We start from the raw sequence: 27,828 nt of genomic DNA, 5'->3' as shown, positions 1-27,828 counted from the left end.
AGTCTCTCTTTCTTTTGTTTTCTCCCTGTCTGGGAGTTATTGCAGTGCAAATGGTTCAGTCTTTTGAAATTACTTCTGTTGTTGTTTTATAATTACTTAAAAACTTATATTGCAAACTTCGTTCAGTGTTCACGTCTGATTAAACTCTAAAAGAATGACCTAAATATTGGCAGCAGTAAGAAATGGGTGATGGACAGACTGAAGACCACTTAAGTATTTTGAATGCAGCCAGGTAACTGTTCACTAGACTGCAGGATGAATATCTGGGGAGAAGGGAGTGAGGGGAAAGTAATACACTAAGCATATATGACAAACAAAAGTCTTAAATCAATCTTTAGTATTTAATTACTATTACAATAACTTTATTTCAAGATGTGCAAGCCCCTTTTCAGAGATTGAATTGTCTTGCATTCACTGTAACAAAGCTTAATGATTGACCAACATATCCATAATTAACTTTTATTTAAATAGCTTTCTTAAACCATCATTGATAAATTCTTTTTAGAGAACAACATCCTGTAATTCTTTGTAATTCCCCAGAAAGCAATGGATAAATAACTTCTGTTGATCTGTTTGCCATCTGGGGTGTGACGGGTACGGGAGAAACCAGAAAGGTGGGGTTTAGTTTTAGTAAAAACAAATTCTTATGGTTTGTGTCTATACATATATAGAAAAATAGATATAAACTCTGCATTGACATACATAATATTAAATCACAACAATGACTTTCAAACTTTGACACTAAAGTCATTTAAAATATATTATTTTTATGTATATTCCAGTTCTGCCCTTTATTGTCTATGATGGAAATGGGTATCATGAAATAGCATTGGGTATAAGTGCTAGCCAGGCTGTACAAGATAGGTAATGCCACCTGGTTTTTATATACTCAATTTTTAAAATTGTTAGCTGAACTGCCATTGCTCCTTTATTGAAAAAGGTACTTCTCCTGTGTTTTCCTGTCTTTCCTGTTTTCCTTTGAGCTTTTTAGAATGTATTGTATTTTCTTGGCCATGGGGGTTGTTTTTTGCTATGGAAATAACTAAAGATGGCTGTGTTTTCTATCTAATTTTTGTGTCTTCTCCCCTGGTACAAAGAAAACAGATGGCCTTTCTTGCTTTCACAAAAGCAAGTGCTGTACGAAAAACCCCAGGTATTTTGCAGACAGTACAGAATCTTCTCTGGTACTCTGCAGTAATTTTTATTTTTTTTAACAACTTACTGAACAAAGAAACCCGGATCCTGGTGTGGTATCAAGTCCCAGCAGTAGTCTTGTGATAGAAATCATGTAATCTTTCACAAATGACTGCAAGAGTTTTAACAGGAGAGATGGAAAAGAAAGAAAAAAGCTTTAATTAACAGATGAACAGGTAACCGTTAGCACCATGTGTGAATTTCAGAGAAATTGTACATCTGTGTTTACAATCAATCTCTATCTTTTAAGTAGACAAAGCGATGTTAAGTTTGTACAAAGTACTGTAGAAATAGTTATCCCTTACTTAGTGCTGAATATACTTACATAAAATAAGTTTTCTTATTTGGTCCTGCATATGTATGCAATGTACATACAGGACTCAAAGAGACTAATGCATAATAAGGCACCATGAAAGCGAAGGTAGATGTAAGATTAGTGGAAGTAAGGGTTTAGCCTTATTAGGTGTCAAATTATAATAATTAACTCTTCTGTGCAAAAGAAATGCTGTTGTATGTTAGATGGGTCTGCAGTACTGAGTATCGGGTAATACTGAGGTGAGACTGCTTCTATTTTAACTCAAACGAGTCATTTGCCTTTGCCTTTTTTTTTTTTTTTTTTTTTTTTAAGGGTTGATCTGCCTTATCTCAGGTCAGGCTTGTTGCTCTGCTAACAGAAGTGTTTTGCTGATTGGTTAAAAGATAGCAATTAAACTAAATGCAGAACTGTAGGCTAAGACTGGGGACAGACAGTGGTTCAGCTAAAATCACAGATATTTCTTCTCCTTATGACTTGGGCTGCTGGAATCAGAGGGCCATGTAAGTGCTCTAACTCTAGTAGATCTGTAGGATCACTGCCACCCTAGATGTAGCAAGGCAGCATTCGAGGCAGGCTGTCATTCCTTGTTAGAACATAATTTGCAATTAGCTCTTTTGGCTTAATGTGGATATGGAGCTAGCAAATAGGTTTTAATATAGAAATACCTTACAAAGGTGTTAGAAAAAGCCTTTAGAATTATAGCATCTGAATTTGTTTAAACTTAGGAGCTAGACAGATTTAGTTTGATACATAGTGAATCAACTATTTTAATTTTTGTACTACTAGTAATCTTCCAGTTGTGATGGGGTAAATGCCAATAAGCATCTTCTTGAAAACAAGATTTTTTGTAACCTTCACTTATTTGTTATCTGTCTTGGCTGCATCACTTACGCTATGGAATTATTATTACCAAGTATATTTACAAGAATTTGCTAGAGCAATTTTTCATTTCTTCAGTCAGTGTCCTGAAGATAATTTGAAAGCTTTTCTTTTGGCCAGAATAGAAGCACTAGATGAACTTTGCTGTTTCCCATGTCATTTACTCTGTTTCTTGCAGAAGAAATGGATGGGACCATGAAGAAGAACAGAGAGAACTTGCTGTCATAGTATTTGTAACTTGGAATAAGAAAAATAAGTTTAGATAACCCCTGAGCAGTAGGAGTTCAAAGAAAGAATGGGTGAAATCTGAGAGAGAATGAGTGTCTTGTTCTTTGTGTTTGGTGGGGATTTTTTTGTTTTCAACACTTCCTGGTGAATGGTTTTACTCAGTCAAGTCATAGCATGACCGATCGTGTCTAGGAGCGTATATAAAACATTGAAGTTACACAAATGCTGGCTGGAGTTGTTGATGGTGACAGATCCATTTCTATATAGGTGTCTTAATCTAATTTTTAAAAAAATGTTGCTATGTGTGATGTCGATATTCTGGGACATGATTAAAAAATGCATTTATAAACAAATACATTTAGTTCTGAAACATCTAAAATTTGATAAATGGTTTTACATCTGTTGGCTTATCTGCTCTTGGTACTTGTCCATATACATGACTGGTTTATATATTAATGGATTTTCTCAAAAGCTTAGTTCCAGGAACTTTTCTATTCACATTGAATTTGCCTTCAGGGAATTTATTCAGAAGTGGAATTAAGATGAAAGAAACCTTTCATGCACCAAATGACCAAGTAAACTAATTTCCCTGAAAAAATGTTTTAGCACCTAAATATGAAAGCATCCACAGGCTACCTCTAGGTATAGGCAAAGTAGATAGCCACTTAGGTGAGCAGGCTACATGGGCCATGGTGGTGTTGCTGCTTATTCTGCGTACCTTGATACTTGAAGGCTAGAGCTGGCAGCTGCTGCTCAGGCATCCTGATGTGCAGAAAGGTAGTCACTGTCGAGCAGTGAGGCCAATATTCTCTCTTTCCACCCTGAAACCAGCTGCTACCTTCATTTGTCATGATCCTGTATTTTCTTCCAATTGTTTCTTCAACTGTCTGACGCTGCTTCTCTTGCCTTATCAATACTGGCTGTCATCACTTCTTTTTGCATGAGGAGCCCTGTCCTGGATTCTTGGGCAACAGGGTTCTTCCCGCCACTGTCTCTTTGTAACCACTGCATATATTTCTTGTTAGGGCCAGAATGGGTCACTTAAGGTACAGTGACTCATCTGGCAGTCTACTTGTCACAGGTAAGAGGACAGGACACAGTGCAGATGCAGATGACTGACAAACTACTCATAAAAGTAATTCTGTTGATTTCTGTGGTTAGAGACATTACTGTGCGGGGATGGGCACTGCCTTTTTGTTGCAGAGTACAAGAGTTATCAGTCTGTATAATCTATTTTATGTAGGTCTTGTCAAAACCATCCTGCTTAGTTGACTGTGGAGAGGTTCACAAACAATATTATATTGTTTAGCAGAATGGAACTTGCACAAGGACAGGGTGATTTGGGAGTTCGTCACTGAGCTAGTACTCTCAGTGGAACATGCTTGATGGTATTTTGCCTTTGATTATTGCCAGCACAGACATGCACATTAATGGCTTACACGTAGGAAAACAAGGTAATACAACAGTTAAGTGTAATAAAATAGGTGGTAACACTACATGTCTGTGTTAAGACAAGTCCCATTATTGTTCATAGTACCTGATAAAGCAGCGTGTCCAGCATACTGATGCTGAAAACTCTGCCAGCAGCGAAGGGCAGTCGAAACATAAATGCCAGATTAGATCCCTTCTCACGTTCTTTCTGTTAAGAAATTAAAAAAATAGAAAACACTTCTAGTGCTGGTTTTGGAAGGACAATAATAAAAGCATCAAATTGATATTACCTTGAAAGAGGCCAAAGGTGTAAAATCCCTTTACTCTGAATATAGTTTCTTTCTAAAACATGTAGCATCTTTGCTCAGTACTTACAGTTTTTCAGGTTGAAAGATTTTGTTTAATGCATATGTTGTTTCAATCACCATGTTTCAAATTGCATGGGCATGTTCTACCAGATCATTTCAAAAGTGATTGAGGGATTTCAGGTGACCTTAGAGCAAAGCTCTAGTTATTCCTGCTCCACTTCCTTGGTGCCGACAGTAGAATCTTATTAAGGCCAGAAAGTCTACTAGGAATATGAAACATGAACAGAATCTGATGCAAGAGGGAAGAAAGCATATTTCGGTGAATGTGAGGATGTGAGATGAGATCAGATGTGCACTTGGGGCAGAAACTTACTGCTCTGGTGCTTCTGGGGAAAGGATATACGTAACTAAACATACCTATAGTTATGCCTTATCACATCTCACCTGCAGAGAAATCCCACCACAATGTGCTTCCTATTCCTTCAGTTATCAGAGAGCAAAACTACAGGTTGGAAGTTATTTTGTTAAGTTTAAGAAGAGAGGAAATACCAAGCTTGCAGTTCAGAGATGTCATGAAGAGTAAGATGTGTTCTCAAAATGCAGAAACGTTACATGTCCTGAATTAAGACACTTATATCTACCACACATGCTGGGGACTGACTGACTGACTGGCTGGCAAGTAGCTCAGCAGAGAAGACCCCGGGGGTCCTAGTGAATATCAAGTTGAATATGTGCCAGCAATGTGATTTTATGGCAAAGGCAGCAAATGGTGCCCTGGGCTGAGTTAGGAGGAGTGCTGTCAGTATGTTGAGGAAGGCGATCCTTCCCCACTACTCAGCAAGAGTAAAGCCACACCTGGAGTACTGTGTCCGTTTCTAGGCTCCCCAGTACAAGGAGAGGGGGAGCTACTGGAGGTAGTCCAGAAAAGCACCACTAAGATGATCAAGGGACCATAGGATCTCTCCCACAAAGAAAGCCTGAGGGAAAGCTGGGACTGTTTAGCCCCGAGAACAGTAGTCTTAGGATGGATGTCATCAATGTGTAAAAATAACTGAACAGGGGTTGCAGAGAAGACAGAGTTAGGCTCTTTCCAGTGGTGTGCCTAGGGGCACAGGACAAGAGGCAGTGGGCACCAGCTGAAACAGTCAGTTTCTTCTGAATGTCAGGAAACACATTTTTACTCTTGAGAGTGACTGAGCACTGGCATGGGTTGCCCAGGGAAGTTGTGGAGTCTCCCTCTTTGGAGATAGTTGAAAGCCCTCTGGACATCATTCTGGGCAACTGGCTCTAGGTGGTCCTGTTTGAAAAGGGGCCTTAGGTAAGATGATATCCAGTAGTCTTTTCCAGCCCTAACCATGCTCTGATTCTGTGATGCACAAAGGAGCAGTCTGCTCTAGCTAATGGTTTTGTCGAACAACAGTATTCTAAACCGTTTGTCATTGGACAGTCTGGTTGTACCTGTTGATTTCTGTGGCATGATATGAGTGGAGTTGAAAAAGATGCCACACAAGAAGAATTTAATCTCCAGATAAGAATACACAGCAAATACCTCTCAAAAATATGACATTATTCTGTCCTTTAAAAAATGTCACCTCTGTCAATTTCTTCAGATTAAAGGGGTTTCAAAAATTTTAAGGAAATAAAACATAATTATTATTTCAGGGTTTGTTTTATTACTATCACTGTCTGTTCTGACCAAATACTACTGGCTTGTACTAGAGATTTTTCTCAATGAGAAATACATACATACACACTCATACTCTTGCACACATACGCACACACATGTGCCTTGATAGCTGAGCAGCAAAGGGGTGTTTCTAGCAATCTCTGTGCTTCTGAGAGTCGAAGAAAGCAGTCTCATTGTACAAAGGACACTTCTACCTAGATAAGCATATTGTGCTTACTTGTGTAAGCCACAGAAACAAGAAGTTTTGTATTTCTTTTGTAGTTCAGTCTCATATATTAGGGTGTTTTTAGTGCAGTCAAAGTGGAAGATACTTTTCTTCAGATTCTATTGAGAATAAAAACTTGTCTATTATGGAAAAAAATGCTAAGATCTGTTTCACAACAAATACTTCAAAATCAAAATTACATTTATATTGTAACATACGTTACATTAAATTCTTTTAGATTCATGCTATATCCCTATAAAATATTTTACAGGGAACTGGCTGTGAAATGGCTATCCTCCTATTACATGACTCAGGTATATGTTTATCCTTCCATCTGTTTAGAGAAATTTGCAGCAGATTCTAGTTTTGTGCCTAGAAATGTGTGGGATAAAGTAAGAGATATTTGGGCAATTACTTGATTCTTATCCAAAATTCTGATAATAAACGTAAGGATGTTCCTATTTGTTTTATTTTAAAATGGAAGCTTAGAAATTTATTCTCTTCCTTTTATTTTCATTTTCTTATATTGTTTCCTTCCATCTTTTATTACAGGTTTGGTTATTCTTGTCTAAAAGAGATTTGCAAGAAATACAGTTTTTTCTCAGGCACTTTGCATTGAGCTCTGCTTTATTACTTGCTTCTCAGAGAATAATGTGCATATAGAAACCAGAAGTGTGCCAGAATGTCCCAGCAGTTTTATTTCATAAGTGTAGTGCCCAGCAGCTCCTTCCCTGACACTTTTTGGAATTAATGAGGAAGGAGATATAACTACTCAAAGAAAATTATAGATAATTTCTAGGAATATAAATAAAGGATCATGGCATCCTGAGTGCATCCTGAAAACTTTGCATACATAAATGACATTTTAAGACACAGCTATTAATAGGTGTCTTCATCCTCAGTCTTCCTCTTTTTGTGGCTTTGCTCAAGTCATTAAGTTCAGAATTTCTACTGCTTTCTTTCCAAGTAATAACAAATGTACACATGTGGTTTTGAGAAGTTCTTAGCATTTGCTTCTTCCAAATATAGGCCATTTAATTTGAAGTTAATTATTTCCGCTTGTGTTTGCATATTGTCAGAATATCAGATAATACCTGCCCAAAAGGTGGAGTTCATAAGCTCTTCAGTTTATTTCCCTCTTTACCTCCATTTATAGTTGTACCAAATTATTTTTAAGATTTCTTTATCGTGGTTTTATCTTTTTACTAGTCCTAAATAAATATGCTTTCCTTCATAACCATTAATTCATTGATACTAATAACGAAGTACCAACCCCAAACTAACCTGAAAGCTTGTTTTGGCCACTCTGTCAGTGATTGAAAAGAGATCTAGGGCCCTTCCTGATTTAACATATTCTCCTCCAATACCAACAGTAGTATGGGAACTGCCAAGATAGGCTATAACTGTTGCATACGAACAATGCAAACTTGCTTTAATGAACACGCAAGGATGGGAGTGGGATGGAGGGGTCATGCAAGAACATATAAAGGTGACAGAGGTAGTGGCTTATTACAGGGAACAGTTGCTGCACTGTTTTGGTAAATGTCAGTTGTTGCCCATGTCAGATACAAGACAGATCAGAAATCTGAGCATGGAGACCTCTTTACAGTACTTTTCTTGACATATAAGGGATTTTGGATCAATAACACTCCACCTCTAGAACAGGTTACAGTATTTTGGACTGTGTGTTCTTAATGGCTTCTGTTCTACCTTTTTTGGCAAGAACAGATTAATTTTCTGTTGTTGATCAGGAGCAGCTTTTTAAAGACCTACCAATTCAACAGCCAAATGTGTATGCTGATTATTTGTACCAGGTTTAGAATTGTAGCTGATCTAAATGATTACAGATTCATCTAAAATGAGACAAACACCAATTAAGAAGTATCAATCTATTTTTATAACCCATGTATCATTACAACTTACTATTATTTAATATTACTTCAAATCTGCTTAAAACATGAACAATATTAAAAACGAATGAAGACAGAATGCTCTGTCCTTAACTGAAGGTGAAAGAAGCAGCCTGGTTTTGTGTATACCACTGCAAATATACTGGGCCCTCCCAGACAGGTGATTTCCACTCACCTAACATGTATGTGCTTATCCCTGTGGAAGATGCAAAATCCCAGTACTGGTTTGATTAAAACATGTAGGGGTTTGCATAGACATTAAAATGATGACTTAAAGGTTTAGAATTTTTATCTTTCAGTTAACACCTGCAATATTTACTTTAGAATAATAATTTTAAAAAAATCACAGAAAACTAAAGTGGGAATCTTGTAGAAGATATTCTAAATTTTTCTTTTGAGAGAAAGTGGTTACCTCAGTTTGGTTTTTTCTACTTATCTAAGACAAATAGAGAACATCTGTTTAAAGTTTAAAGCATGGGTGTTTTGGCTTTCCCTTTCTCTGTGGTATAAGGGCCATTGCTTTCTCCTGTGTCAGTGCTGAGTTTGGTGTTCAGATTTATTTGTCTCTAAAAGGAGGAAAGTTGCAGCTGCAACAGCAGATGGACTTCTGATGTGCGTATCTTTCTTCTCCAGCCCATTAAATTAAAAAGTTAATTTTGCATGTGTTTCAGTGCTACCTGAAGGCAACTTGCCTGACTTTTTTAGTCTTCTGAAAATGAGGTGCTTAATGCAGAAATAACAATCAACTCTACGTTTGACTGCATTAGATACTTTTTACTCGAGTTTTTAATTGCCTTTCATTTTGCATGAGGGAGTTCTGAAACATCAAATGAACTACAGCACCACCTGTGAAGTGTTCCCTGCAAATGTTAAGATGAAATGAGTGGGAAATATCAACAGCAGGCAACTTCAACTGCGATGAAGAAAATGCTCTTTCTTTAACGTAATTTATCTGACTCTTTCAGCACAGAGTAGCTTGGACAGGAAGTTAATTAACTGTTCAGCTTCTAACTTACATCCACAACTTTACACTTGCACAATAAATTAATGATAGGGAAGAAGTTATAATATTTCTAATAATTTCCAGAACCTTTGCTGGAAAAATGATGTGATGAAAGTGCCTATTAAGGCAAGAAAGAGAACTGAGATAAAAATCCTGCTTTCACTGCACTGAAGTAGACAGGCTACAGCCCACAGAGTATTTCAAAAGCAACTGTAGACACCACATACTGGGAAAGCTGTTGCTCTTTTTACCTCTTCTTGTCATTAAACTGTGTAGATTAACAGAATATGTTTAAAAAAAAAAAAAAAAAGAACCCAAACAAAATGCTATCAGTTATAGTACACAAAGGAACTAAATTAGGTTGGAACATAGTCTTGAAGGCACCATCCAGCTGCTGGCACTTGTTGCCCTGAATAAACTGGCGATACATGATTCCAGCCACTTCCAGTTTATTATTCCTGAAATTACCATTGAAGGAGAGTGTGCTAAAATGGAGGAACCACAGATGCAAACCTTAATGGATAGTGAGAGAGGCATAATCCAAATGAAAATGTGCCTCCCACTGTAAACTGCTCTTCTTTTTGTGTTACAACTTTGGTGTAGCTTCCTCACAGTTCTCCATTTTATGTGTTTATCAGAATACTACCTAAATAAGATTAAACCTTTGTTCTATTTCAGGCAAATGTCAACAAATCACAAAAGATCACCTGGATATGTACATCCTGTGATTAAAATGTAAGCATGATAGTCAACTGAGTAAAAGATTAACTTCTAATACTTATTCTATCTCATCCAGATAGGCTGATTTTTTGCAGAATTTGATTCCTGTGTAAGAAACTGGGAGCTGGCCTGTGAAGATAAGTTTGTATGAAAAGGCTGTTTTCCATTAAATGTATATTAAAATCAACTATGTGAACATTATACAGTAAATAGTGAAATATCTGAAACCCTCAAAATCTAGGAAATTTACAGGATAGCTAGGAAACGAAAATTATATGCTAATTCTGTATAACGATAATGAATTCAAATTTGCCAAGATATGTAAGATATCTGAGATGAAGAGTTTGGTAAGCTACACAACAGAAACTAGCAGTAATACCTAGATTAATAGCAAGGGAAAAAAAGATGACTGGAATGAAAGATGTCTGGTCTTGAGGAGTGGCACAGCAATATTATTTGTCTATTTGGTGAGCAAGTTTTATAGACTGCAGAAGTAGGTAGGTCAGGTCACCAATGAAGATCTGTGAAAAAGAGGATTGTCCTTGGATTTACCAAGTTAAACAGATGCTCAATGTTACTTTGTATGCTCCATCTAATATTTTAGCAATACTATTTTGGACAAGCAAATGAATTAAACTTATCTCCATACAGCCTCCCTGTTCCACAGCTTGAAAATGCCCAACATGTGCACTAAAGTGTTTAGAATATGAAGGTTTTATCTAGCATTTACTTAGTGCTACTATCCTTATTGTCACCAGGACCGCCCTTCAACAGAAAACAGTTACTGTTCTCCAGCTTTCACAGTAATGCAAATACCCCATACATATACATAGAAAAGTATACAGAATATGTACTTATAGTGCTTTTAAAGTTAATTGTAGTAAAAATACATTATGATAAAAGCTGTATATGTTTGAAGTGTTTAGTCAATTAAAATATTTTCCTGTGGCACTGTCTGGAAAAACATGTTAGCTCTAAATTTTCGGTTTTCCAAAAATATTTTCCTAGAGCAAATTCCACCAGAGAATTGGTGGGTTATTATTAAAATTGCAAAGTGACAGAACTCAAATAAAATTTCATTCTTAAATGAGGGTAGAATCTGGGGAAAATAATCTTTTAAAATTAGTTCTGCAACCATAAAAATATTTCACTGTTTCCACTTAGTTTGAAAGCTTTGTCAAAAAATCAGGAAAAAAATGTTAAAATTCAAACTGGGGGCAGGGGAGGCAAATCTCCTTACCTTTTCTAATTTGGATAGCGCAAGAGAATAGCAGTCTTTGGCTCTGAACTGCATGAATCTCATATTGGCTGGGTGAGTTAGTTCTGTGATAATGCTTAGGCTTGAGAACAACCTGTATTTTAAAAGAATGTAACAGTTAGACCTCTAATTATAACAATTCACAAATGTGAGGCTCTCCGTAGTGCTGTAGCTTGTACTCATGCCCATGTTTTTAATCAGGTTCCTGAAACCTATGATGGGTTTTGGCACAATGGAGTGCTGGCATAATAGCAGAGGAAAACGTAGAACATTCTCTGTAGAATTCACAAAGAAGCAAGCATAGATTCAAAGTCTGAGCTTATATTTTAATGCTAGGAAGGAACCACTTAATTTCATTACCGGAGGTTTTATTTAGTAATTTCTAAAATGACACAGATCTGTAAGGAAACAACAGAAGCAAAACTCTATAGCCTGCACCTATTATCTGGTTTCACATAAACTATTAGAACTGGCTTGTGTGCTCTTTACACTTGATTTTTTTTATTTTGTAGTTTTGTTTGTATGCTCTGTGTCCATAGACTGAGCAACATAGATGAAAACTGACACTTCTTGGGAGTTGCTGGGAAAAAGTATGGTTATGTGTACTTACATTCTCATTTTGAAATACTTAAATATACAGAATATTTATAAGTTAACACTAGTTCAGGCTTCTAGTAACAAAAAAATCCACAAAATGGTGAATAAAATTTAACTTTGATCTGGCTGAATTACACAGATTTTCGCAAAGCAAACTAAAGACCCCTTCCCCAGCCCTCAGAGCTCTAACAGCTAGAAATAAATGTGTATCTTATGCTACACTGTACTAAGCAACTTGGGATAAAACTTGGATTATCATTTGAGAATTTCCTCTACAGATTAGTGTCAGAAAATGAGAAGTCCATTTGTAATCTGTTTTGCTGGTCCTGAAAGTACTTATTTACATGTGACAACAGATAACCGTAGTACTAATGACATCATTAATGTGGCTTCAATCAGTTAAAAAAATAAGTGGTTTTCTTGAAAGCTGAATTTACTAAGTTAGTGTCAGATGGAATCCAGTGTACCTTTTTTGCAAGTCTTTAGTCTTTTCCCCTCATTTTTGTAAGGAGGAACTTCACTGAAATGGCAATTCAAGCAGAGCCTGAATGTGGGGAAACGTATGTCAAAACTATCTGCCAGTACGTGTTAATGCCATATTATTGCAAAACAGTTTCCTAAATCTCTCAGTGCCAAAATATAGACTGGTAATGATCACATGATCCCAAATGTGTCCTGAACATGTGATGGTAAAAATGCTAGCCCTTATTTTGTTAGCAGTTATCATGTCACTGTGAATAACCAAATATTAAATGTGAACATAAGAGGAAAAGTGGAACTGGTGAACTGGGTGAGCATGTGGATCACTTAACAATCACCGCTTGTGTATGCTGCAGTTTGAAAGGCACTGTGCATGCTCAGGAATTTCTGTGCCTTTTTAGCTCTTACATTCAGACTTTGATACAAACTTTGAGTGGTGCAGTATTGTTATACAAAGTCTATTTACGTCCTGCTAAAGATTAAGCACTTATGGAATGGAGTCTACATGCATAGATTAAACACACAAGCACACCCTCGAGATGCAACTGTGGTACATCTTCACTTGCATGATGTGTTTTATAAAAACCTGTGAAGTGCTCATGAAAATTGAAAAAAAAAATATCCTGGTAATATCACACTTGAAGGTATGAACTTGTATGTATGAAGTAGCTTAACAAATGTGTTAAAGTTCGGAGGAAGGAGAATAAATTTCCTCTTTTAATTCTGTATGATGTAGCATAGAATTACTTAAGCTTCTGCTGGCTGGAAATTGTCTTATATTGCTGTATTGAAGGACAGGCATTCATATTTGAAAACTAGCAATATAACGTTCAGAACTTAAAGCAACAGGAAATTAAAAGCTGATCTAATGACAAAATATACCCAAGTTACAGGGAAAAATGCAGATTACCAGGTTTCTGTTAAAGATGGGTTTAGTTTGTCAGCAGATATGAAAACTGATTTATATTAGGAAATCAGTTTCAAACCTGGTCTTAGTTAAATACATATTTTACTTATCAATGCCTTTTAGCAGAATCAGGGGAAAATTACTTTCCAGGTAGTGAGGTCCAGATTGCCTCTTGGTGTAAACCATGCTGCCCACAAGCTTTCAGCACTGGAACAGGCTAAGATCCCTCTTTTTTATTCCTCTTTTCTACTTCTCTTTTCTACCCCATTCTAGTGAAAAGGATTGGACAGGGTGGAGAAAGCCCTCATGCTGTTTATCTGGTATTTGGGAATAAGACTAGCAAGAGATACATTTAGTTCTTTCCTGAACCAAAAAGAAAACAATTTAATACGATCATCATAAAACCTCATTTGGTTTCTCTACAATTTGATGCTGACTGCTAGACACCAGCCAGACTATTGACTTGATACATATACTGCTGTCAATAGGCTTCTTTATGTGTTTGAAACATAATCTTAAAGATGTTAGCTAATAAAAATAGGGCCTCCCAAACACCACTTTTAAACTTATTAATTAATAGAAAACGAGTAAATACGTAAACATTCCTAGTATAGTCTGACTGCCTGAGGGCACCCACTATTTTTCTGAAGTGGGTTTACAGCTGTCTATAGGGACTCAATGGTTGGCTTCATATTTCGTATTAAAAACGGAAAAGCATCTCTAGGACACAGTCCAAAACTAGTAATTTCTCCTTGTAAACTATGCTAAATTGTTCTTTCCCATCCAAAGGATTAAAAATTCCTTTCTTAGTTAGTGTGACAATTTGAGTCACACTTCTTTACTCCTTTTGTGTATAATTCAGATAAGCTAGTGTTGTGTCACAGTTTTAATCGGTGTGGGACAATTTCTAGCTGTAGAAGTGCTAATAACTCTGTCATTATAAACAATGCATCGTCTTCTAAGATGGGATGACACAAACTCTCCTGGCAAAGCAAGATTATTAATATGTGTAAATAAGGGAATAATGTCAGAACAGGTACATGAGAACTGAACTGAACCTAGGCCAAACAGTACCTCGGCCCACCTGCATCACTTTTTCACACCTGTTTACTACCCTTAATGAGGTCAGCTGATCCAAGTCTAATTACGGAAGTTTAGAATAGCCTCTCTCTTCTGAATGATTTAACTTAGTGACATTAAGTGGAACCTTCTTCACTGATGTGGTATCTTTGAGAACAGCATACATTAGCAGAACTCCGGTGGCTTAAAATCCTTTAACATTATAGTTTGTGTAATGTCCAGCCTCTTCTTCATTAGTCTCTGACATTATTATGTATTACTAAGTACTGAAAAAACCTTTAAACATATTTTTAAAGTTGAGCTGTGAAACTATTTACCTTGGTGCAATGAATGTGGTTTATTCTGTAGAACAGGTAAATGCCACTACCTTAGGCCTCTCCTCAAAGCTTATTTCTACAACTTTACACCGTATAAAAATACAGTGAAATTATTTTACATGTTCTAAGGAGAAAAGTTAGAGGAGAAAAGTATTGTTCTGTCTTAAACGAAGACATTTATTCTGATTTCTTTTGATATCTGTAAAAAGTACCATGCGGTAGTAAAAATACAATGAACCAGATATATAGTTCAGACATGAGCTAACACTGCCATCTAGTGGTAAGCATTGTGCAGGACAACTTAATTATTATCGTAAGCTCTAGTTGGATATCTATGGTATGTAGTGTACTTGTGTTATTGTCGGTTTTGGTGTTTTTTTCTGTAATATTTTACAAAAGAGAATACAACTATGGGAAAAATCAACTGCTGCTTTCTAAATTTTATTTCTTATTCAGCTCATTTTTCTGTTTTATTTTTTATTTGGGGGTAAAATGTATTTCTGAGAAATTGAAGTGATGTATGTCAAAACCTCAGTGAGATACCCTAGCACAATACGGTTAAGAGCAGACTTGAATGATGCACACATTAAATTCAGTTATAGTTTCTACATTAAATCTAGGTGTGATTATGAAATACACCTGTGCTAGTATCAAGTACAAATTCAAAACCTTAAAGTTAGAAAAAGAGAGAACTAAAGTTTCTTGTGCAACACAGATTTTGCTGCTTCTGAGCACATGCAGAAGTGCCAACAGCATTTAACTGTGTTGTCGCACAGGGTTGAATTAAAAAAATCTTCATTGAAATACTTGCGTTTTTTTTCAATGAGCTCATTTTTTTGAAATACAGATTCAAAAGACTTTGACTATGCACTTCTCTCCAGCCTTATATGGAAGGCTTGACAAAGAAAAGGGCAGCAATATTGAATGATACTGAATCCTCTAGGGAAGGACTTAATTTTGCTCAGGTCTTACTAGAGTGAACAACAGGAAGTGCTAGGCCTAAGCCCAAAATCAGGGAGGCGTTTCATACTTGACTGTGTGATGTGTTCTGTGTGTGAGGGTTTTTTGGGTTTGTTTGTTTGGGTTTTTTAAGCAAGTAAGAACTTTTTTTCAGAGTTGGAAGGGACGTGTATCTCTTAGTACTTGTGAAATCAAGATATTTAACATAAAGTGAGGCTTTAATCAGGGGAGGTTCTCAGATGAACAGGAAATCTCAGTGTGTTTAGTAGTTCTTCACAGCACTGCCCTCTCAGACTCTTTACAAGACTGATCATTTTTTCACTCTAATCAGTTACTCCTTCATGACTCATAGTACATAGTTGTCTTACATCATGTTGCCTAAATGTGCCTAAAAACCTAATTTTTGTTCAAAACTAAACATTCAAAATGTGACCAGTTACTACTAACTTCATAGCAATGAATCGCTTGCTTTTTAGCATTAGAAGGATCTGCTTTTCACACTGGCTTTAGCATTACTGTGAAAAACTGTTGCACTGAGGAAAAATTTCTTTTCTCAACTATCTTGGGTCCTAAGTCTTCAAGAGTACGTTTCTTTTGCTTCCTGCAAACCTGACAGTTGACTTTTTAAATGATCACTGAATTCTGGGATGCTTAGAATTTCAGAAGAATACCTTAGGATTCTGAGTATATTGCTGAGCAGGTTAGGAAAAATTTGCCCATGTAAGACACAAATTCATGTAAGGGAAAAATTAAGTAGAATAAAAGAGGAAAAAAAAATCTTTTCTAATACGAGTATGAAATGGACTAGATACTTCACAATTAAGGAGGATGTATAGATAAATTGCAAAAATGTCTTACCTAAAGAGGGTTTGAACATTTACAATAGTCTTAGCATCTGCCATGTAGTCTTCCTCAGCACTCATTGTACTTTCTTTGTCCACCACCACCATATTAGCTGCAAAGGTGACCCCACATCTTAATAAGTCATCTAGGCTTTTGTGGAGAGAAAGAGGAAGAAAGAAACAAGCAACTTAAATATGGAACACGTAAAAGACTAGGGATGGCTGGAATTTGCAGATCACAGACATGAGCTGCTGGTTCCCTTCATCTCCATGTACATATCATAACTTCCAACATAATCTATGTTGAGAATATCATCTCAACTGATGGAATAAGATATGAATAATTATTTTCCTTGAAGTCATAAAGAATGCACTTCAGTAGGTTCTTATATTCCCTCTCCTTTTGGTAAAATGATACATTCATTGCAACTTCTAAAAATAAGCCTTTAATGATTACTTGGGAAAAGAGTGTCCCCCTACATGCTGCAACAACTTGCTTCACTGCAGTTACTTTTGGCAATAAACAGACCTAAATAAATGCTATGGGTTGCTCTTTCCCACAATTACATTTCATTTTCAAAATGCTAACAGGACATCTAACATATTCCTCTTTTAGGGAGTTGGAGTGTTCTCATGATGCTTTTAGGAGCAGATGTACATCAGTAAAGCCTTGCATGTTGTTGAATGGTGCTTCCCTTAAAGCCTGACAACAGGAAACATGAACAACTGAGTTACAGTTCTCATCATGTCTTGAAGCTTTGTTTCCAAAATGAAGCGTGTGTCAGTTGTTTTAACAATAGTATTTTCCATAGAAACAAAGCAATTTTGGAAAAAATTAGAAGGGACTTTTCTGTGATGAAGATAACTGCTAGGAACCTAGCCATTTTTAAGCAAGTGAAAATAAGAAGAAAAGGTGAATGTCATGGTTTCCAAGGGGGAAATGAAAAACTAAGTTTTTGCACTGTTCTGTTTACATCCAAGGTGAAAAGCTGTTTCGCCATTACAGTTGCTTCACATTTGGCAATCTGTAGTATCAGCTGATCCCTGAAAATAGCAGCATATTCTGAGATACCCAGATTATCTGCATTTCAGTGTTTCACAAGCTCAAAAGCTATTATTATTATTTTAGCAGGTACATTTAGCTAATTTGTGGAGAATTTAGAAAGTGCTGATTTAGAAGTATTGTTATTCTAATTTTAAAGTACCTTTAACTATAGGTTTCTTAATAGTGAATAGACTCCTATACAACTCTGGAATCTGTTCAATAGGTAGAGTTGGAGGAACATCGACTCTTCAGAATTCTCACTGAAAAACTGGATTCTGTTAATTTAGGGTACGAAATAAGGTGGGGTTTTTTTTCCACCTGGGGATTGATTATTATGGGCTTGTAGCCCCAAGTTAATGTTTGATATGTAGTGAAGCAAACCATTTTCTTTAAATTGACTGCATACAGGATTTTACTGAAATGCTCATGAAACTTTGCTCTTCTCTTGTTTCTGCCTGATTTTTACATTAAATCTCTGTTGCTAAACCTAGATATGCAACTATATATTAGCAAAGGTGAAGACAGAAACTTAAGGGTGGGTGATATTTTAAGTCGTGGAAGATGACTATTAGACACATTGAAGACTGTCTGCATTTAGGAGCTGTTTTTACAAAACCCTAGTCAGTAAACCTAGACAAATTATAACTAAGTATTGAATGAGACTAGAATCTAGCAATTTGTAGAAATGTATTAATGCACCTAAATAAATCTTAATCTTATGTTTTCAAAGACATTGTCCTGGTCTCAGCTGTGACAGTTTGTTTTTTTTTTTCTTCCTAGTAGCTGGTGCAGTGCTGTGTTTCGGCTTCTTAGTCTGAGAACAATGCTGATAACACACCAATGGTTTAGTTGTTGCTAAGTAATGCTTACCCTGATAAAGGACTTTTCAGTCTCTCATGCTCTGCCAGGGAGGAGGGGCACAAGAAGCCGGGAGGAAGCAGAGACAGGACACCTGACTCAAACTAGCCAAAGGGATATTCCGTACCACAGCACGTCATGCCTAGTATATAAACTTGGGGGAGTTGCCTGGAAGGGCACTTGGGTCAGGCTGGGTATCGGGTGGTGAGCAACTCTATTGTGCATCACTTGTGTTTATGTTGTTTTCTGTCCCCTTGTAGTTTTGTGTTCTCTCCCCTTGTTATTTCCTTTATTAGTAGCAGTGATTAAGTATATTGTACTTTAGTTCTTAACCTGTTCTTATCTCAACCTCCAGGTTTCACATTCTATTGACTGTCCTCCCCATCCCACCTGCGGGGGAAGGAGAGGGGTGAGCAAATGGTTGTGTGGTACTTAGCTACCAGCTGGATTTGAACCATGAAAATATTAACCTGCATTCCCTGTCACACTTCAGTAATGATATGCAAGTCAGAAATTTCAGATCGCAAATTATAGCACACAGACACAAACTATGCATGCAAAAAGACTGTCTTCAAATACAACAGACATTTACACATGCAATGACAATACACACAGCAAACCACTGAGCACTACAACGTTAAGTTTTCTAACAGTTATTTCACCTACTTGTCGATAGAGCCCACCATGTAGTAAACCATTGGAAACCAACAGATTGCATCCAGAAAATGCATATCTGGCCTAAGCAGCAGATGGGATTACAAAATGAAACACAGTATCACAACAGCAGCATCTTTTCTAAAATATTTAAATAAACTGGTAGCTTTTTAAAAAACAATAAAAAAACCAAACCAAACCAAAAACTTTGGCAATATAGTATCACTTTAAACAGGAAACTGAATGCTTATATTAATAAATTCACCTTTAAAATCAGAAATTTTATGGCACAGCATAATTGTAAATATAAGAATAAATGACTGATGTCAAACTACCAAGTTATACTCCAATGCATGACTTGACTTAGGAGTATTTAAAATAAGCACTGAGAATTTTCGATTAAAAGGTGAAGCAGAAACCCAGCCATCATTTGCGTTTTGTGTCAACCACTCCATTCAAGTCAATGAGACCATCTTAGATGAAACCTTGTTTTTAAAACAGCGTGTGAAAACTAAGATACTGTATTTTATTGCATTGTTTCTTTAATCATAAATTTTACTGTGTTTCTTCTTACATACCAAGAAACACCAGAAATTCTGTAGATATCAGAGTAAGCATAAATTGACATACAGAGAAACTAGGAATATAACAACAAGGCACACATATGTTCATTGAAGGTGGCTGAATTCCTAAGGCCAATCAAATAAATTACAGAATTCCAACTGTCTTAAATGGCAGCCTAAATTCTACCTCATGCATGTATGAAAAGCAATACTGGCTTTTCAGCTAGCTTCTGTAGTCCCATGAATTCATTTCAGAGGAATGGCTGCAAATGCTGTGTAGAGAGATAAAATGCTAACGATATTAGTTTAATCAGCAACCATAGCTTTTACCTTATGCTAATAAAAAGTGGGTTTAGCCATAAAAATGTCACAACAGCATGAAGTATGTAAACTCATGCACTATGCTGGAAAAGAGAATAAGCACCAGAGGGCACTGTATGCTCACATCTTTAATCTTAAAGTTGCAAGTCGCAATTCCTTTAGCCTAGTTTAGGCTTTTAGCAATTTGTGTAATTCATTTTATGCCATAACGTGTACATAAAAACTTCTGTTTTGCAAAGAGGTGTATAAAGCTTCACTAAAGAGCTGTTTCAGCCAAAAGTGGGACACTTCACAGCAGGCTTTTGTATAATATATCACTTGAACTAGAACATACATATGCAAAGGGAAGTGTCAGCCTGGAACCAGAACCTGTAAGATGTTTTTGCTGCTGTCCTTTCTTTGAGCCATAGCTTGATCTTATTTCCTTTATATGGCTAACCTCTATTTTTGTGTCTTCCAAATTGTGATTTTAAGTATTTGACCAGTACCAAAGTATTGTAAAAAAACCCAAGAAAGTCTCATTGTTTATTAGATTAGAGATGAATCGGTCTTCCCTTGCCAAAGAAGAATTTGTCTGAAATTTTAAACAGCTAATGCAAGAAAGCTAAAAATTTCAGTGATCTCCAGACAGATACAGTAGTAATGGCAGTATTGCAGGTTTCTTCCATGACTATATACATACAGACTGGGTGAGTGGGTGTCCTACTGGATTAAAGAACTGTTTATCTTGCAGTCTAAAATTATTAAAAAGATACCTAAGTGGTCCAAGCCACTAACTGCCTTCTGTTAAGCAGGTTAGTGTTGTCTGAAGTACTGTCATGTATTTGTGAAACTGCTACACAGCTTGCTTTTTACAGTGTTTGGTTTATAGTGCTTAGAAGTAGTCACATTATTTAGAGTATTTTTATGAAATACTTAGCTAAAACATGGGCTATGAAGAGTAAGGATATTCCAATTCACTAAGGCCATGGGCAGTGAGTAAAAAATCAGTTTTGTATATGACAGTGAACATAGGGTATTTATTTTTGTTACTAATTTTTCTCAAAGATAAATATGCCACATTTTTTATTTTAAATTGGCCGTGTTAGAAATGATTGTTTATTGAAGTAATGGTAAAATGAGTTTAAACTGTACCACCAAGAAAAAAAAAAGTAAAATCTACTTACGGGTTATCCAGGAGTAAAACAATGGGATTTAGCTCCTTCTTTGGTCGGTAATAAGCTCTGAGTGGAACAATAAAGTTATATAAACCATTTCCAGCAGTTTCTGCTGCAACTATAATCAATTTATTTTTGAATCCATAGGCTTTGGCATCTTCATAGTAGTTATGCTGGCATCCCTAAAATCAAAATAAGAAACAAGTTCAGTGGATATGAATCACAGAATCATAGAAGACTATAGGGTTGGTAAGGACCTTAAGATCATCTAGTTTCAACCCTCCTGTGAGGTAGGGACACCTCACACTAGACCATGTTGTCCAAAGCTCTGTCCAACCTGGCCTTGAACACTGCCAGGGATGGAGCATTTACCACTTCTCTGGGCAATCTGTTCTAGTACCTCACCACCCTCACTATAAAAAATGTCTTACTTATATCTAACTGAACTTCCCCTGTTTAAGCTTGAACCCATGACCCCTTGTCCTATCACTACAGTCCCTGATGAAGAGTCCCTCTCCAACATCCTTGTAGGCCCCGTTCAGATACTGGAAGGCAGCTATGAAGTCTCCTCTTCTCCAGACTGAAGAGAATAAAGAGATTTAGCTGTGACTTTAAAGGGTTTTACCATTAGAAACAGAAAACTGTATCAGGTGACCTGATATGGACCTGATTAGACATAAACAAATGCTTAACGATGAAAAGGGTGATAAAAACATGATAGCTTAGTAACTGCTGAACAAACCTCATCTCTAAGCAGAAAGCAGAATTTAACTCTGTTCAGATGTAAGATACAAATGAGAATGCAGTTTTATCCAGTAAGAGAAACTCCTTTTACCTTATCTAGTCTTAGACAACAGAAGGGTACTTTTTCATGCAGAAGATGGCAAAATGTGGGAGAGCTTCCAATATACGGAGAGTAAGGAGGATAGCCTTTGGCATACCTAGGAGAACAGAACAAACATTTTTCAGTATAGTAGATTACCAAAATACAATTGACTATACGACTATTTCATGGGATGTTTATATGTAGCCTAAATTTTGCAGTTATCTGTAGACTACAGTCTGTAGAGTCAAGTACATGAACTATCTTGAATAAGGATCAAAGGTATGTGTTCTGTAGCTTCAACCAATTCAATAATGCTGAGTGAAAGTTATCATGATGTTTTGTACTAAAGGAATTTTGCTTGGGTTGTTTGGAGGTTTTTTTACAAGCATTTTTGGAAATGTGCTGACATATCATAGTGTGCTGTCCTAGTGTTTAGAGTGCATGTACTGCTTTCAGCTCTGGGGTCCCCATCATAAGAAGGACATGGATGTGTTGGAGCGAGTCCAGAGGAGGGTCACAAAGACAATCAGAGGGCTGGAGCACCTGTCCATAAGGAGAGGCTGCGAGAGCTGGGCTTGTTCAGCCTGGAGAAGAGAAGGCTCCTGAGATACCTTGGAGCAGCTTCTAGTGCCTAAAGGGGGCCTACAGGAAATCTGGAGAGGGACATTTTGCCAGGGCATGTAGGGATAAGACTAGGGGTAATGCCTTTAAACTGAAAGAGGGTAGATTTAGAGTAGATATGTGTACTATATCGATACATAAAAATAGACAGATACAAGATATATACAGGAGATACGATATATATGATATCTTGCCTCTTTACAGTGAGGGTAGTAAGACACTGGAACATGCCGAGAGAAGTTGTGGCTGCCCCATCCCTGGCAGTGTTCAAGGCCAGGTTGGACAGGGCTTTGAGCAACCTGGTCCAGTGGAAGGTGTCCCTGCCCATGGCAGGGGGGTTGGAATGAAGGTCCCTTCCAACCCAAGTAATTTGATTATTCAAAGTACCATAAACTTCTAAGGGAGGCAAAAAAAGCGAAGCAAGAAAATAGAAATAATTCTGGTACTTTTTCTTTCTCCATTTTTCTTTCAAACACTTTTCAAGACTGAGTGAGGTCATTACCTTCGTGCTTTAAAAACATACCTTCAACACAGAATGAAATTTAAATGGCAAATCATCTTGCTGATGATATTTCTATCTGGCCTTGGTGTTTAACAATAGAGACCTTTTAAATCCTAGTATTTCAGTCTGCAGACTTAAGATTACTTGTTCTATAATATTTCATTGGAGTTTTATGATTTTCCCTGGGGATTCTCATGCTTGCCACTGTTGGAGATGGGAAACTGTGCCAGGTGAGCCACTGGCTTAATTGTGCATTGCAGTTTTAACATCCCTGTCAGTAATCCCAATAAACATGATTGCTTATCTGCATGGCAGTTACAGGATTGAATCTTTCGTTTTTATCCGAGTAATGAATGCATCATTACTTTCAGGAACATGCTAACAAGCACTTTAAATTGGATGTAATAATTTGCCTCATGCTGCGTTTTTTGTCATTCCTACATTTTGAATTCAGACATCTAGCCTGCGGATTCAACAAGCCTGTTGAATGGACACTGCAATCTCAGGACAAAAGTACTTACCTGTTTACAAACTAGTAGAATCCTGTCTTTATAACTACAGAATGTAAGAGAGAAAAAAAAAATTGCAATACGCAACTAGATCTATACAACTGAAGATAGAAAATCTCCAGCAAACGTAGGAGGTAATCTGATTTAGGGGGTTTTGAATTTCAAAATAGGCATAACAGCATTCTGCTAACAGGCAATAGCATTTCATAAAAGGGAATAATTCCATAATTGGCCTTTATGGGTCTTGCTTGCTACAACTGTTTGGATTGATCTGCATGTCAAAAAATCATCCATGCCATTTACATAGTATTGGCTTTTCAAATTAGTTGCCCATTTTATATTCAATATACATACTCTAAGCCTGCAGAGACTTCTTCATCTGACGGCGTAGTTTCATCTTCTGACTGATCACTTAGCAGGTCACATGTCTGAAGTGAGGATGAGTCTGCAACCTCCAAAACAGGTGCTATACTGGGCCGTCTGCCCTCTCTACCTCCGTCAGAAGGAAGAGCTAGCGTAGGTCCACTGGATGTTCGGCATCCTGTGTCTTGCAAATCAATAGCCACTGTCCCTGTAGTAGCATTGAAAGCATTTTCTCAGTGTGGCTTTTCTATCATTGATATATATTTTCTTGCTAACTACCTTTTCAAAATCATACCATGTGACTAATCTGTATTTATATGCACCAACAACCTGTACAGTCTTACTGAGCAAGGGCATTTTTTTTTTTCATTAAAGCAGCTTATGAAAACTTATTACAAGCAACCAGTTACAAATGACTAACAAATTACCCATGTGATTATTATTACTTTTTCATGGAAGTCTTAAGCAGTTTAATTCCAGTTTAATTTATTTTCATTAATTTTAATACAAGGGCAAGTGCTTAGTATTTTTTTCTTTCTGCACACTATTTCAATTTACTTAAAATTTTAGGAACACACTGTTAAAAGCTTTAAAATGCAATATTAATTGAATATGTTGTGGGTTTGTTTTGTGTTTTTTTTGTTTTTACTTACCCATGCTGGCTATTATACTGTGTACAGGTAACCTAGAAGTTCCATGATAGGATAATTTTGATTCACGTTTTTTTCTATGTTTTTCTTGCTTCTTAAAAGCAGAATTCTCTTCTTTGGTGATATTTATGTAGAAGCATACATCTCTAGAACTCATGATATATCGAGGACCTGGATTCAGCAAAATGTTTTTGTTATCTTCCTTTCTAACACCAATCAGACAGACTCCAAACCTTAATTAGAAAAGGAAAGGCATGGTTCATTTTGCATAGATGACATATACCAGAATTTCCACTGTCAAAAATAACCCCCCAGTATACTTTTGCAGAATATCATCATTTGCAGATTTTTGAATGAAAATTGTTTGAAAAATACTGTCTCCTAAATAGGCCACTTCTGATGAAGCATTTTTTCTGGGCTCATGAATCTCTATGTATTTGAATCCAGAGTTTTTATTAATCCCAGTAATAGTCTTCTAATGCTGTGCTAGTTGATTTATTTATTTATTTTTCTATCAGATGAATAGTCCCTTCTGTGAAAATAGTAGAAGAATTGATATATAATATGAAAAAGATTCATCATGTTAAATGCTTCCATTATTCATATATAATGGAAACTGGTTTTGGAACTCATTTTTTGGAATTCACTCCTAGAAAAGTGTTTGATTAGTGATAGAAAATATGATATTAAAGCAGAAAAAAATCTTTCACTTGAGTATGAGAATAAACTCAGTGTTCAAGGTTTGATTGATAGATGTTCATTTTGTTAAATATATACAAATATACACAACTTGTGTTCAGTTTGTAAATTCACCTCACAGGACAGCACAGAATAAGTGATGCATGATCTGGAACCTAAGGCAGGTATGTGAGCACCTAATAGGAAAAAAATATGGTCTTACTTTGAACAATCAACAGAATGTAGCATATGCCACCTTTAAAATGTACGTTTCAGGTAAGATGAACATGCCAGAAGGAAGCCAGATTTCCAGCTGACTCCTAAGTACATTAAATACACTAACAGCCACACACCCTTTTCTAGATTGTTTCGGGCACAGAAAGGGACTGGTGTTCTCATATAACCTTTCTAAGGTTTGAATTTTTTTTTTTTTCTGGTTGTCAAGCTTATCCTATGTATCCTTTACATTCTCTTCTTTCAAACTGAGCTGGCCTATACAGAACCAACATGAGCTTTTACCTGACCAGGTATAACTTACAGAAAAATATCAACAAATTATATTAGTGGCCAGATATCTAAACCCAGAAACAGAGTGATGTGTAGTACCACACCTCTGAATACGGAGCTATGTTGCAGGCAAAACAAATAATTATTTGTTTAAACTTTTAATTGTTGATAGGAAAATAAACATACTTTTTATGAGCATGGAAAGAAGCATATGTGAAGCTTTTCCCCTCATACTCAGCAAAAAAAGTACTTTCTTCCAGGTTAATATGATACACTTCATTACCAGAGCATCTGCCATACATTTTCTGCCATTGTTCTGATGATTGCTGACTCTCCCTGAAATATGTACAGATAAAGAGAATAATTTAAAACTTAATGTAAAATCATTATAAATCAGAACAGTATTTCATGGCAATAGAAACTACAAATATTTATTAAAAAGATCCTATAGGCTAATCTGAAAAGTATTTGAGATCAAAGCTTAGTAATGATGTATGTACAGAGATTATTTTATGCAATTAAAAGTTTTCTGATAAGTAATAGGCATATAAGATTATGCACTTTAATATCATGAGAGATGTGGCTATTCCTTAAAATTCACACCATCTCTTCAGATGCTTCATGACAGATTGTGTAATTCTTGTTAGAAGTAGGTAAATAATCATTAAAAAAAGCTTAGTAGGAAAGACCCATTTAACTTTATTTACTTTGTAAGACATATATTTTTTCTCAGTTTGCTTATTGATAATCTTCAGCATCTACCCAATGGACATTTTTAGTTACTGTGCCTGTGTATACTATAGCAAGTATATACCTGCTTTTCTCGAGTGCAAGAAAATAAATTATAACTTCAACCATATTAGGCATATCATCCTTTACTGTATGCAGCTAACATCCTTTATCCAAATGGACTGTTCGTGTAAATGCTCCAAACCTCAGCTAACACCAGGAGTTGCAGAATTGAGGCTTCTGTGAATTCATAACTTTCACTTGGAAACAAGGTTCTGTCTGAATGAGTTTTAGTGGATATAATGGATGCATATAAGTATATATGCAGATAGAACATAAAAATCATACATGTGCTGTGTTTTGCCACTTGGAGCTAAGGTCTCAAGATACTGGAACATGCTTCTTTGTGCTCATTTATACCTTTTTAATATCTTAGCACAGTTCCTGTTTTTCTTCGGTTTACCATTCTTCTCCACACTCAGTGTAGAAACATTTTGTTTCAAGATTGAACTAAGAAAGCCATTTTTATTGCAACAGTATTAACAAACAGTGCTCTATGTGCAGAATAACAGAATTACAGGAGAAATGTTTTCCATATTTCACTTTTCCCTCTAAAATAAAATGTTCACCTGTTTAAAGTCTGCTTGGTTCCAGTTAGTTGTCTAAAAGCTTCCCATGGAGCTGTTCTGTAAAGATCACATTAAGTTTCAAGTCAGACAGGCTATTTCCTTCCAATATTTTGTATCATAATACAAACCCTAATAAACTTCTATTACTAGATTAAATAACTAGATAACATTTAAAGATAAATGTTAAGATTAATAATTAAGATCAATAATAAGATTATAAATAAGATTCAAGGTAGAGTTTTGGTGTTTTATAGACAAACAGCTGAGAAGACAGTGGGATTATTTACATCTAGTTTGTTTAATCTGAAAAACAGCATTAAAGGCCAAAGTCTGCCTATATAAGCAGCAGCAAACTTCCCCTTAATTTTAATAGCAAGTTGATCTGGCTGAAGTTCCTTAGAAAATGAACGTTTTTCTCCAGTTTCTTCAAACAGTAATACTAGAAGATAAGTTGGTTTTAATGTATGTACATGTGTTTCTTTTTGCTTACTGTTTATTGTATTATCATTCTAATTAGGATAATAGGGAATAATATTTTTCCCTGTGTTCTGTGGCTATGTATTGCCTTCAACTTCCACTGATTTCCCAGTGTACGTATCGTCATGATTATCAGAAATGAGCTGGCACTGTTAACAATGTCAACACTATTTCTTAATAAATACAGGAAGTAGATTCCCTGTGGAGTAGGTGGCACTTCATTCGTAAGAGTACAACAAACAGTTGGGACAATGCTTTACCAGTGAAATGTCAATAAACGTTTTCATTCTATTAAAATGTATGTCATGAAGTCTATTCTTTTATATAAGGAAGTCAAATACTGACAGGGATTTAAAACTCAATGCCTACATAAAATTGAATATAGATGCTGGTAATAACCTCAGTAAAGGATAATTA

The 27,828-nt window shown here is 36.1% G+C and overlaps 1 protein-coding gene across 1 annotated transcript in view; it reads right to left on the bottom strand.

Moving 5' to 3' along the window:
* Nucleotides 1-27,828, bottom strand: part of KCNT2 (potassium channel, subfamily T, member 2) — a gene marked incomplete at its 5' end in the record, with an annotated part of 62,916 nt that overhangs the window by 10,344 nt on the left and 24,744 nt on the right. The window contains 10 exons of the mRNA XM_010024695.1: nucleotides 1,223-1,306; nucleotides 4,155-4,256; nucleotides 11,122-11,233; nucleotides 16,339-16,473; nucleotides 18,892-18,963; nucleotides 20,930-21,102; nucleotides 21,756-21,861; nucleotides 23,733-23,949; nucleotides 24,395-24,624; nucleotides 25,763-25,912. Of these exons, the coding sequence (XP_010022997.1) occupies nucleotides 1,223-1,306; nucleotides 4,155-4,256; nucleotides 11,122-11,233; nucleotides 16,339-16,473; nucleotides 18,892-18,963; nucleotides 20,930-21,102; nucleotides 21,756-21,861; nucleotides 23,733-23,949; nucleotides 24,395-24,624; nucleotides 25,763-25,912 (1,381 nt within the window). The remainder of the gene's footprint in view (nucleotides 1-1,222; nucleotides 1,307-4,154; nucleotides 4,257-11,121; nucleotides 11,234-16,338; nucleotides 16,474-18,891; nucleotides 18,964-20,929; nucleotides 21,103-21,755; nucleotides 21,862-23,732; nucleotides 23,950-24,394; nucleotides 24,625-25,762; nucleotides 25,913-27,828) is intronic.

Source organism: Nestor notabilis, unplaced genomic scaffold (genome assembly GCF_000696875.1).
Source record: "Nestor notabilis isolate BGI_N333 unplaced genomic scaffold, ASM69687v1 scaffold932, whole genome shotgun sequence".
NCBI classification, from domain to species: Eukaryota; Metazoa; Chordata; class Aves; order Psittaciformes; family Psittacidae; genus Nestor; species Nestor notabilis.
The sequence above is the reverse complement of the archived record's forward strand: the minus strand, read 5'-3'. Positions and strand labels throughout refer to the sequence as shown.